Here is a 12,889-nt window from a genome sequence, read left to right on the forward strand (position 1 = left end):
TCCTATCTATAAATGTCTACTCAGAAGCAAGTCCTATTGAATCCATGGTGCTTATTCTGCGATAAATATACGTGGAATTGCTGCCCCAGTTTTTGTGGACCTGAAGTCATGTTTCCCATTAGTGGTGCTATGCACTATTGAGTTTACTGTCATTTGTTGAGTCATTTGTTCAATGGCTATCATGATAGCCATTGAATGCAGGGATTAGTCAATGCTGCACTTTGAATTCTGGCATTTAAATTGCACTTTTATACCTCTGCCTTAGGTCTTAACAGATTCACCTCTACCCTCAGTGGTTTAATTTTATATAGATCTATAAACTTAACTATGGCAATACTGTAGACCATTTATAAACTTCAGGATGAGTGTGAAGACGGGGGATTTTAACCAGATGGGTGGGGTATAAATTATAAAATTATTATTCTAATACTACATCAATATAATTTGTGGTATCTTTACACTCTGTTCCCCAAATACCCATACATAGAAAAACTTGAGTTCCCTGGGAGTTCCCTTTCAGTGGCTTCTATTTAAGTTTGGGCAACTAACTGAAAAGTACCAATATGGGGTGGGTATATTTTAGATAAGGCTTCCTCAACCTTGGCCTTTCAGATGTTTTAAGACTACAATTCCCATTATCCCTGACCACTGGTCCTGCTAGCTAGGGATCATGGGAGTTGTAGGCCAAAAACATCTGGAGGGCTGAGGTTGAGGAAGCCTGATTTAGGTGCTTTCTCCCCCTCTTCAGACAACTTGCTGCTTTCTCCTCTGGTCAAACCTCAGAAAGAAACTTCGTCTCTTGGACTAATTCCTTGCTCTCGAACACCTACCTCTTCCTTAACTTTCCAAAGGGAAGGTAGCCATGTATGTGTAGTTGGGCTTGAGGCTGACAGTTCAAGAAAAATGTTTTAATAGGGCTTTCTCAGGGGAAAAGAAATGTTGAAGTGAAATCCCCACCCCTATTTCCATAATGCAATATTGGTTTGAAGTACTGAATTAACCATATGTAATCAGGAGAAAGTGGGCATATGTTCATCTGCCTACATTACAGGTAAGATTATTAGGATAACCCAAGGTCATAATTTATTTAAGAAAAAAATCTAGCTATGCACATGTCAGAACATTTAAGGGGGAGGGGAAAGTAACTCCTGGGTAATATTATTGTTGATAGATATAGTGTAATATATGTCAGGGAAGAGTTACAAGTTTCCAGTTTCTCAGAGGGAGAAAGCATTCCCCAAGGGAGGAAGGGGAGCAGTGAATCTAATAGAAGAGAGCAAAAGGAACAACAGGGAGGGACTGGCTGTTCACAGGAAAGGCAAGGGTTAAGTTCTAGCTCAGATTGGGAGGAGGGGAGATACAAGCCAGCTATAGCCAGGAGGTTAGAAAAAAGAGCGGGAAAGGAAGGGAAGGGCGCCTTCGCCATTTTGAGAGTGGCTGGTCACAGAGAAGCAGAGCTCAGAAGGTATCTGAAATAAGTGACTCTGAGGAATAATAGTTAAGAACCATTTATAAGATTGTTTTGTTAATACGCAATAAAAAGTTATAAAAGAACAAGAAGCATTTGTGTGGTGATCTGAAGAGGACAACGACCAGTCCTGACAATATAGTAAAAGGTTATACTGTTATATCCTCTCAACCTTCAAGTTAGGCTGAGAAACTGCTGAACCCAAGGTTACCTTGTATTATGGATAAAAGCACATACATTGCCTGGAAACAGGTATGCTTTTATTCTAGGATGCATATTTACAATTTAAAATGGCTCTAAATGGCCTATCTAGGGGTAGGAAATAGCAGTTGTTATTAATGTCACTTGGTCATCCAGAGGCTAGGCTTATTTCATCAAAATGAAATTAAATTCTTTTTTGTGGAAAAAAATAATAAAAGACAATGACTTACATTTCTGTTGTGAGAAGCAACACTTCAAAATCTCTTGTTACTTTTATTCTTTGATCAGAAAAGTGAATTGCATGATTATTTTATTAAGTTGAGCATTCATGTACCAGTATTATTATTTTGGGTTGAATCCAGAATATTCCATCCACAAAAATAAGGGTTGACTGGAGGCAACTTTCACCAATGCTCTCTGCAGCTCCCCGCACCATTTCAAATGCTGCAAAGTTCCCCCAACCTTCTGCAGATGATTTAGCATGGAAGTAGAGGGGGAAAGGAATTACTACCGTATTTTTTGCTCTATAAGACTCACTTTTCCCCTCCTAAAAAGTAAGGGGAAATGTGTGTGCGTCTTATGGAGCGAATGCAGGCTGCGCAGCTATCCCAGAAGCCAGAACAGCAAGAGGGATTGCTGCTTTCGCTGCGCAGCGATCCCTCTTGCTGTTCTGGCTTCTGAGATTCAGAATATTTTTTTTCTTGTTTTCCTCCTCCCAAAACTACGTGCGTCTTGTGGTCTGGTGCGTCTTATAGAGCGAAAAATACGGTATTTTGCCTTCCATTCATGGTGGTTGAATGACTGGCTGATTAACCACTGCCTATTAAGATGAGCCTCCTTTTATGCAATTACAGTCAGCCTGTCTCTTCTACTGAGCTGTCCACACTTCATATTGTGTTGCATGGCTCCTAGGCTTTGAGTGGGGGGTGGAGAGATGAATTGCAGGGGTAGGAAAGCCAAAAGATGTCAAAATGTCTGATTTTAATTTTAAAATGAGATTAAGTGTTCTACAGCCACAACATTTTGATACAAAGTTTGCCATCCTGAAATTGCATCATGTCTATATTTGAAAATGAAAAACAAGAATTTACAACTCTGTAACTTTCACAGCTTTCATACCAATCACACTATAGCCTAGCCATTCTCAAACTGAAAGTTTAAATGTTAAATTTCATTTAACCTCTTCAATAAGTAAGGGGGAAATCTGTCATCTACTGAAGCCTTTGCAAAGTTCACGAGGTTTTTAAATCATGAAGGGATGCTGCAGCAACTGTAGAGCAGTAGGTCGCTCATACTGGTCCCTGTTTGGAAAACAATAGAAAAATATATTTATTGTGAGTAATTGATAATGCTTCTGTCAGCAACATAGATTTATTACTTGTCTAGTAATAAATCTACTTTTGAAAAACTTGTCTATCTCATGGGACTAGGTGAGCATCAAAAGGTTGTGCTCGAGCTTTTATATTCTTTTTTAATGATTGGGGCTTCTTTCTGATCATTTTGACATTTAAGGGTTTGATTCCTGACAGTTCTCAAATGGTTTTATGGCCTCTGCCCTGGACAAAAGGCTTTAGTCCTTATTAAAAGAAAGGGGGAAGCTAGAAAAGCTTCTGCCTCTTCTCTTAAATAATGGTACCATCACCCCAGTCTGACAGTTTTTAGGTTTCAGACACTGCTGCAAAAAAGTTGCAGAACATACTCCTATCCACTTTTACAGGGGACAAATGGTCCCAGACATGTGGAAGGGAGATATTCAGCCGTTCCTTATTTCAAGCAGAACTCTTTCCCAACCCCTATCTGCAGGTACCAAAGACTGGACCTTGGATCTTTTCTTTGCCATCTATGTGTCACACCATAGACCTGGTGCAATTTCCCGTACCTTTTTAAGGAACTCATTGAACTACACATTTTACTTAAGGAAAAGATAATGATTAAAAGGATATCTCTTTAATATTTACAGATATTTAATCTCTCTTTTAATATTAATAACTACTTACCTGGTGAAACACAGATGAACAAAATCTGCTGCTTTTGTCGAGCAATGGTTGGGTAAGGAAGGCATGATTCCCCTGTGAGCACCAATATAAAACATGGCTGCTATCCTATCCATGGAAGCCAGTGGTGGTTTTCCTGTGGCCATCTCAAATACAGTGCAGCCAATGCTCCAGATGTCTGATTTTCTCCCATAGCCAGATTCTTTTATCACTTCTGGTGCCATCCAATAAGGAGTGCCATGCACTGATTTCAGTGGTTCGCTGTGGGCATCAGTCAGACTTACATAGGCTAAACGCTTTGCACATCCAAAGTCTATGAGCTTGATAACACCATTGGGCATCAGCATGACGTTGTTGCCTTTAATATCTCTGTGGACCACACAGTTTTCATGCAAGTATGCAACCCCTTGTAGAATCTGTTTCGTATATTTACAAAACACTATTTCAGGCAATGGTCCAAATCGATGAATAATACTGGAAATGGAACCACCTGGAACAAATTCCATGAAGATACTCACTATGTTGTCTTCTAAACTTGTTCCCAGGTACCCTACAATGTTGATGTGTGTTAGATTTTTCAAAATCTCAACTTCGTGTTGCAGTTTCTGATATTCCTTCTCAGTCCCAATTTGGTCACAGGTACTCAGTGCTACTTGTTTCACAGCTATTAAATGTCCTTGGCTTGTAAGTCCACAATAAACCTAAAAATTAAAAATGTCTATTTTGGTAGTGGAACTACAGATACATTCCTGTGTGCACACACATTTATATGTACTCACACATGTTGTTCTCATGCATCTAATTTAAATACATTATAACTCATCCTGCTTAAATTATGTCTGCAGTTATATCTGGTATTCATTTATTTCCATAGAAAATATGACAAGGTAATTTACCACATAAAATACTACAATAATAGTAAAAACATCAACAACATATTAATGAAAATTGGTTGCCCCACAAAAAAAAACAAAACATATTCCAAAGTCTGAGAGAATCGGCTTCTGGTATACTCTTCTGTTAAAGAAGAGACAGCCCAGTTCATACTTAAGCCCTTCTGATCACAAAAAATATTCTGTGTGAGCATATAATAATTCTTCCATGAGCAAAAGAGGCACTTTCAAATCCAACCCACAGTATTTAAAGGCCACCTCACTAGTGTTTGTCATGCAGGGTTTTTAGTGAGTGCCCTCATCTGAAAGCTATGAAGACATTGGCAGTAGATAACCCAAGGCCAACCTTTCTTCCATCATAAAATTCAGTGAGGCATACGCAGGCTTCATAGGTGGTTTTTCCATCTAAGCTCTGACCACACTCAGGCCTGCTTAACTCCCATGTTTGCTTTATAGGAGTTGCCACTGCATAACTGAACACCCTTTTCTTCCCTGTGCACCTGCTAAATTTGTTCTCGGGTTTCCCTCACCATCCTCCAAGCAGATTTGTGGAGAGTATGGGGTGTGCACTTTCTGGTGGAAGAGAGGGAGCAGTTCCATTCTCCAAATGTAAATTATTGCGCTAAGAGAATGAGGACACTGGATACTACCCACAGTGCCTCCTCCCACCTGCCCTGGCAGACTCCTTCACAGTTCTCACCAATTTTGTGGTTCACCCAGAGGTTTAGATGGCTTCCTGAAATGCACATTTGGAAGTCTGTTCAGATAAGATTTTGTCCTATCTAGTCCCATGACACAAAGCCCACTTGATTTCCTTTAGAGAAAGTAAAGCAGCTTTAATCAGGGATGCAATTGTGGTGGAGTAACAACACCCACAATTGTACATTATTTACTTTATGCTTAGAAGCCAGTATATTGCTGGGCTGATGGGAGTTGTAGTGCAAAACATTTGGAGGACACCATATTGGGTGTGTGTGTGCTTGTTTAGAAGGACTGGAATTGTAATTAGGATTGATCAAGGTTTATTGATGCTAAAATGTCCTTTGGGAGATACAGTGCAGTGGCGTAGCGTGGGGGGTGCAGGGGGGGCCGGCCGCAACATCTGGGGGGGCGCTCTTGCTCGCAGCTCTCTGCCCCTACTAAAATCCACGGGTTAGGGGGCGCAAATTATTTGCCTTGCCTCGGGTGCTGACAACCCACGCTACGCCACTGATACAGTGAATACACTTTGAGATAACGGGTGTTATATATACTCCCCATGTAACTTACTGTGCCATAGGCTCCTTTTCCAAGGATTTCACCTTTGGTCCACAGGATAGGTCCTTCACTAGCTACATTGTTTTCGGAAAATGTAACCACATTTAGAAATCTATTTTCTTTACTGGATTCCAGGAAATCTGGAGAAAAATCCTGTAAAAAGAGGACAGAAGAGCAAACCAGAACACGTTGAATGAGAAATAATGCAAAGAGAGGCTTGAGATCAGGGTCATTTATATGGTATGTTGAATAGACCTTATTTCTTTCCTGAGAGAGAGACAAAAACTCTTATCACAGCAGTCTTGAGATAAAGATTGCTGCTATTTACGGTAACTTGGTGGTTGGATCTACTGAGTGCTGTTAGCACAGAATACTTAAACGGACCTTCACGTATAGAGATGGTGTACCTCTGAGTACCACATGCTGGAGAGAGCAGAGGAAAACCATTACCTTCTTGGTGTGCTTGTCAAAGTAAGAGACATCTGGACTAGATGGGCATTGGTTTGATCCAGCAGTACAATTATTTTGTTCTGATTGCTATTTACAAATGGAAAGCTGAGGCTGAAAATAAAGAGTTGCCCAAGATTACCTGAAGGATTTCTGAATGGTAAGAAATTGAGTCCTAGATCTCAAGGCACAACATATTTTAAATATTTGACTGGCTTTCACTGTTCTATTGCTATTGAATATACATATAAATACTTCAATAATTACCTTACAATTTCTAACACTTGCTGCGCTGTTTCCTTTACTCTCAGTGTTTCCATTTTGTACCACAGTATCTGCATTTTTTGTAGCTATTCTCGAACGGTTGCCATCTGCTCTATCGAGAGAGAGCAGCTCAGATACAGAACAACAAAACGAGTCTTCAGTTATTTCTTCACTGCAGATCAGGATGTTTGGATATTCCTGGGAAACAGAGTTTGTAGGAAGGCAAGTCCGTTCAGTTGATAAACCAACTTTTTCAACTCGTGGGCTTTGTGGAGGAGGTGAGTTTACTCTGTTTGGAAAACATAGTGCAAGGGGGTTCCTTTGACTATCATCACAGAACAAAACCTGATTTGCATCCAGATCCTCAAGGCAAGCGGTTGATCCAATTTTCGCCTGCATTAAACTTTTGTTCTGTGCTACATTTATATGTTCATTTGTATCTTTTGCATAGTTTAAGAAAGGAGCATATTCTGCATGAACTTTAACCTTCGGCCAAAGTAATTCCTGAACGTTGATAGCAAATGCTTTACTAATGAAAGCATCGCCAGCCTCTGAAGTGTGATCCAATGAGACTTCTTCAATAGTTGACAAATTTGAATTAGGAATGACTTCATTTTGTTGAGCTGGTAAAGTAAACTTGGTAGGAATTGGCAGCTGCTGATCATCATCTTCATGAAATGGTGCTGCACTCTTTATTTGCCCTTCTGTTTTAGGGCCAATCACACTTTCCTTCTGCTTCTGACAGCAACCCTCTAACCCAGATACCCCTCTTTGCCCCAAATCCTTCTCCTTCTGTTTAATGCCAAGGGAATTCTTGTGTGATTTGGGGCATGTTTTCTTCTGGGCATTTCTTATTCTGCCACTCTTCTTTGCACTGAGATGGTTATATTTATGTTTCATTGCAGTGCGCCTCCCAGCTGGAGCAGAGTGCACATTCCTACAGGAACTGTTTTCACAGCCATTAGGCTCCCTGGAATATGCTGGAGTTCCAAACATTTCATAAATGCCAGGACCTTTGTCACTTGAATTTATTTCCTTGAACATGTCACTGTACTTCAGGTCTACGAAGTCTACGGAAGACTGTGCTTGTCTTACAGGAAAAGGAGTGGTGGTTTCTCCTGAGCCAGGAAAATGTTTGGAATTGCTGGGGAGCATCTGCTTTGGGGGTTTCTGACTGCTTTGACCGAAGCGGCATTTCTCCTGCTGAAGGTGTTTCTTCTGAAGCTTTGAGGAAACCCCAGTCTTTGCATGAGACAATCCTAGTCCTTGAGAATGAGAAGTGGGATTCTTTACCTTGTTAGCATGGTGTTGGATAGAACTCTTGCCCCAAAGAATAAAATCTTGAGGCATCTTGGTACACACACTAGCCTTTAGAGCCAAGGTGGTTCTGTTGCTGTTTACTTTAAAATTTTCACTCCCTTTATGAGCAAATACGTTGAAGCTGTGGCTTAAGTTAGTTGGCATGCTCTTTCTTTGAGCAGAGTGTCTAGAAACATGGGAGATCTGATCTGGTTCATGGTTAGATATTGTAATATGGCTAATGGGAGTTGCTTTCGTAATATTGCTTTCAGCAGCTTCAGACACAGTGATGTTTTCCATCATTCCCAGGTTGATTGCTGTACAAATACTGCTTTCAGATTGTTCAAGAACCATCAAAGTATTAGGAATAGTAATCACTGAAGCATGATGTTCTGTAACCTCGCTTTGCAGACTTGAATCCATATCAGTATTTCCTGGTTCAATATTCATAGTATTTTTTGTACGTTCGTTCAGATCTGGTTTCACCTCTGATGATTCTGCTTTACTTGACTGTAGCTTAGGGCTGCCACTCCTCTTTGCAAAATATTTCCCCCAGTTTTTAGCTTTGGAACTATCTTGATGTCCCACAGGAGAACATTCATATTTTTCTGCTGTATGTACTACTTTGCTTTGGCTGAAGTAACCATCAGGATGGTCAAAACTACAGTCTTTGCTTGTAATACTTAAACTCTCAAAGGTTGCCAAAACCTGATGCATTTCACCATTGGATACTTCATTTCCTATATCTGCTCCATATCTGCTGCACTCAAACTGCGGTTGAGTTTCTTGGGCTTTGGAATATTGAAAGGTCATATGACAGTTATCCAGGGTGACTGAGTGTGGATCTCCAAGGACGGTGAAGCCATCTGTTATAATTTTGTGATTCTGGTCCTCAGACTGAGGGTCAGTATGCTTTGTAGGAACGGTATAGTGATTCAAAATATTGGGCAGATTATTACAATCAGCATTTTTATTGGCTTTGTCTTCTAAAGGAGGAAGCTGCACCATTTTTATAGGATGAAATGCCACTGGTGGTGATAGGTTGAGCTGGAAGTTTAGAAAAACCACGTATTAATGAATCAGTATTGTTTAGGAAGTTTTTAAATGAGTTCAAGCATGGATAACACTCAATAAGCGTGGCTGGAGAAACAAGCCAGATGGGTGGTGTATTATTATTAATAATAATAATAATAATAATAATAATAATAATAATAATATAGTGCTAATATTCAGTTTTACTTCTTAAGCCTTGCATCAGACATATAGTTTAGAATGGAGTCACTCATGTATACAGAATGGAGTCACCCATCTATACAGACAGTGGAGAAGGGGGAGAGAGATGGAGTGAGAGAGAACAGAGGATGACTGCATTCTAAACTCTTTCTCTCTCTCAACAATTTTTCTGCCTTTGTTTTACCCTTTAGTCTTAATATGTGAAAGCAAAGTGATATGGATTGGGTTCCAAAGGACTGAGCAGGCTTGTGGCAAGAGTTTTGTACTACCTTTCTTTGTTTTATTTCTTCCCATGTTCTTTTTTATGTTCTGCTAAGACTGGAAATTAGCTGTATTTGTCTTATTGTTTGTCTTATATATTATAATTTTGCTAGAACATAATTAGCCAAAACTTTGTATTGTGAATTGACCTGACTTTTGTCTTCTTTGCCAGCCATCTGGCATATAGGGTTGCTGCCTCCAGCAGCATTATCTTTCTGCTTTAACAGTAAAACTTAATCTGCAGTTTAATACTTGGGTGGTTATACCATAGACAAGTTATTGATCTATCTTGCCTGCTGCTGATTTATCCTAACAGATAAGCCATAAACTTTCCTTGAATCTAGCCCTTCAGAGATGCAAAAGCATGTCTCCGCCATCACACTATGCTCAGTCACTTTTATGAGGAGAGGAAGTGAGACAGGAAATTATTAAGTATAGGAAATTAGCCTATTCCCTTCTCTTGAGATAACAGTCACAATGTTGCTAATTAAAAAAAGAAAACACCGACTTTGGAACTTGTTTCCAATCAGATGATTAAAATAATTGGCTAAATAAAGAGAAAAAATAGAATAACATATATGCTTACTTACAAAAGTATTTGAAGTCATCTGGCTCTCTTACTTGTATTAACTGTGGCTGGGGCATCATCCGCACTCTGTCTGCAGATGACATCTGTTTCCCTACATATGGTGATCAACTACACAAAGAGCTTTCTAATTACTATGGTTACCCAGAGCAGTGCATCCTCCTCTTTCCAGAGCAAAGCCACTAACCCTACAGTGTCATTTAATTGTATCGTTACATGAAAGGAGGTTGCAGATTACAGGTGGTAACAATTATTTCTTAATTAAAAAAAACAACAACTTTTAAATTATAAAACAATATGCTGGGAGCACTCATTAGGAGTGTATGCTGATGACACCCAGATCTATTTCTCTGTAACAGCTGAATCAGAAAATGTCATAAATATGATCTACTGAATTAAACTGATCTTTAAGATTTTCTGAGGATATCCTGCTGGTTATTACATGACCAGCAGATTGTCCCTTGGTGACCATATTGAAGTTGGTCTTCTAAGCTCTAAACTCACCCTCTGGAATGCACTTCCTTGGGCAAAGGCAGTAATAACTTTCACCCACTCCTTAAAAGCTTGTACGTTTACCCACACTTCACTGGACTTTGACTCTTAGTATTGTTTTGTACACTGTTCAGTTTTATATAGTTATATAGATTTGTTTTTATCTTTTTGATCTAGTTTTGGGAGGTGTTATTGAATGTCATTTTTTTTAGTCCTATGGTAAACCACTTCTACTTTTATGAAGTGGAAACTGTGTAAAGTTGATGGGGTCACACCTCCTCTGAAAGAGCAGGTATGTAGCTTAGAGGTACTTCTTGGATCCATTGGTGTTGCTTGAGGCCCTTGGTGGCACAGAATGCCTACCATCAGCTTCAGCTGGTGGCCCAGCTATGCTCCTATCAGGACAGGGATAGCCTAACTTCTGTTGTCCATGTTCTTGTAACCTTTAGGTTAGATTATTGGATTATTTTCTACATACCTTTGATAATGGCTTGGCAACTTAAGCTGGTGCAGAACTCAGCAGCCAGGCTGTTCACCAGGGCAAAATAGTCTGAGCTCACCACACCAATCCTGGCCTGACTGCACTGGCTACTAATTCGTTTCTGGGAGCAATTCAAAGTGCTGGTTTTGACCTATAAAGCATTATGTGGCTCAGGACCCCAATACCTCAGAGACTGCCTGGTGCCAAACTTACATATCTTAGGCGCCATGCAAAAACACTGCTTGTTCACCAGGACTTTAATTTTTTATTATCTATGGCCTTTTTGCACGAGTGGAATGCTTTAATTAAGCTTTATAAAAATAGCATTAGAAAAATATTTTAACATTCTATCTTTAATGCATGCATATGTTTGTTTCCTTAAAATATAAAATAATAAACTATAAACTAATGTTGCTTAAATTTTCTGCAAAAGTCTAGGGTAGCAAATCCAGTACTTTAACTTGTGCTTTCAAATATTTTTTTCCATCCATCTTCTAAGTCAGAAGTCTAACTTGTCAAGAGCAAGGACTCACTCAAGATTCACACCTGGCACAACAACATGGACTTGCATCCATGAGCCCCATGAACTGAGGGAAGAGAGGAGCTTTGTGATGAAGAATGAAGTCCATATATCCAGAGTGAAGGTTAAAGGGACAGAGCTCATTCATCTGATGGTGGAGCACAATATGAGGAAGAAAGAATTATGTTAAAGTATGCTGGTCTTCCACTCATTTATAAATCCCTGCCACCAACTGATGCATAATATGAATTTAGTCCAACACTGATTATTCTTCTACAAATTGGACTCCCAATTGTGTCATTAACACAAAAAGTGCAAAATTCAATTAGCTAATACTGCAGTAAAATGTGCTCATATCATCTGTAACCCACTGAACTTCATATGCGAAAAAGAGAAAACAAAATAAAAATGTAGTAACACTGTGGTTCTGGCTTACCTGCAATTTGCTTCTCCCAACAATGACACTCCAAGCATGTTAGCTTATAGTTCCCCAGGTGTATGGGACTCCCAGTGTTCTGGCCTTGACTGCAGAGCCCACTGAATGATTTCTGCTTCAGTCTTCCTACCCCCATCCCATGTACAGAGCTACATTCAGACTGTTTAGTTTACAGGCTGTCGCCAAGGCAACTCTCCTTGGGGCATTTTGTACGGTGAATTGCCAGTCAAGCAGACTCAGCTGGCTGGGAAAACAAATGTAAGAAACCCACATCTCCAACTGATTTGCTCCACCAGCGCAAACACTCTCTGGGTTGGAGCCAAAGTAAACTAATTTTTTTTGCAGCACTTCAGAGGTGCACCACGCTCATCTTACTCTCCGTTCTTCTCATTTTACAAATGACAATGAAATGCTGAAATGCGGCAGCAAAGGACCACCCAGGTCCCGGGCAATTTGTCAGGGCGGGAATGGATGTTAGGTAAATTTGGCTTTATGAACAAAATCTCCCATGATTTTTTTTTTATTATTAACCAGGGCTTCGGCGGCACTTCATAATTTCTGCATGCACCCACATAATAATAATAATAATAATAATAATAATAATAATAATAATAATTTTTATTTATACCCCGCCGTCCCCAGCCAAGGCCGGGCTCAGGGCGGCTAACAAGCAATAATAAAAACAATAAAAACAAGTTGAATGAATACAACTTAAAAACAAGATTAAAATACAACATTAAAATATTGAAACATTAAAATATTAAAATGCAGCCTCATCACAGGAGGAGAAAAGAAAAAGAAAAAAGAAAGAGGGGGAGGGAATCAAACTGGCTCCAAGCCAAAGGCCAGGCAGAACAACTCTGTCTTACAGGCCCTGCGGAAAGAAATCAGATCCTGCAGGGCCCTGGTCTCATGAGGCAGAGCGTTCCACCAGGCCGGAGCCAGTGTTGAAAAGGCCCTGGCTCTGGTTGAAGCTAATCTAACTTCCTTAGGGCCCGGGACCACAAGGGTGCTGCTATTTATGGACCTTGAGGCTCTCCGTGGGGCATACCGGGAG

At 39.9% G+C, this 12,889-nt stretch overlaps 1 protein-coding gene across 5 annotated transcripts; it reads right to left on the reverse strand.

The window, feature by feature from the left end:
• Nucleotides 1–2,631: 2,631 nt before the first annotated feature.
• Nucleotides 2,632–12,327, reverse strand: MAP3K19 (mitogen-activated protein kinase kinase kinase 19). Of its 5 annotated transcripts, none has more exons than XM_053405415.1 (6): nt 11,833–12,327; nt 9,908–10,014; nt 6,528–8,870; nt 5,826–5,966; nt 3,667–4,364; nt 2,632–2,970 (listed from the first exon to the last, which is right to left on the reverse strand). In XM_053405415.1, exons 2-6 carry the CDS (start codon nt 9,923–9,925, stop codon nt 2,913–2,915), a joined length of 3,258 nt encoding a protein of 1,085 aa, XP_053261390.1. In that variant the 5' UTR covers nt 9,926–10,014; nt 11,833–12,327; the 3' UTR covers nt 2,632–2,912. The 5 variants fall into 5 exon arrangements, with proteins under 5 accessions (XP_053261390.1, XP_053261380.1, XP_053261372.1 ...); XM_053405405.1 differs by having other exon boundaries at nt 9,908–11,463; XM_053405397.1 differs by having other exon boundaries at nt 9,908–11,544.
• Nucleotides 12,328–12,889: the final 562 nt, after the last annotated feature.

The sequence above is a fragment of the Podarcis raffonei genome, chromosome 1, assembly GCF_027172205.1.
Source record: "Podarcis raffonei isolate rPodRaf1 chromosome 1, rPodRaf1.pri, whole genome shotgun sequence".
Lineage (NCBI taxonomy): Eukaryota > Metazoa > Chordata > Lepidosauria > Squamata > Lacertidae > Podarcis > Podarcis raffonei.

Bases quoted from the DNA above. Each gene is read 5' to 3' on its own strand.
- MAP3K19 (XM_053405415.1), bottom strand. The intron at 5,967-6,527 runs GTAATTATTGAA...CTCTTTTTACAG, and splicing joins CAAGTGTTAGAAATTGTAAG to GATTTTTCTCCAGATTTCCT. The intron at 4,365-5,825 runs GTAAGTTACATG...TTTAATTTTTAG, and splicing joins GAAAAGGAGCCTATGGCACA to GTTTATTGTGGACTTACAAG.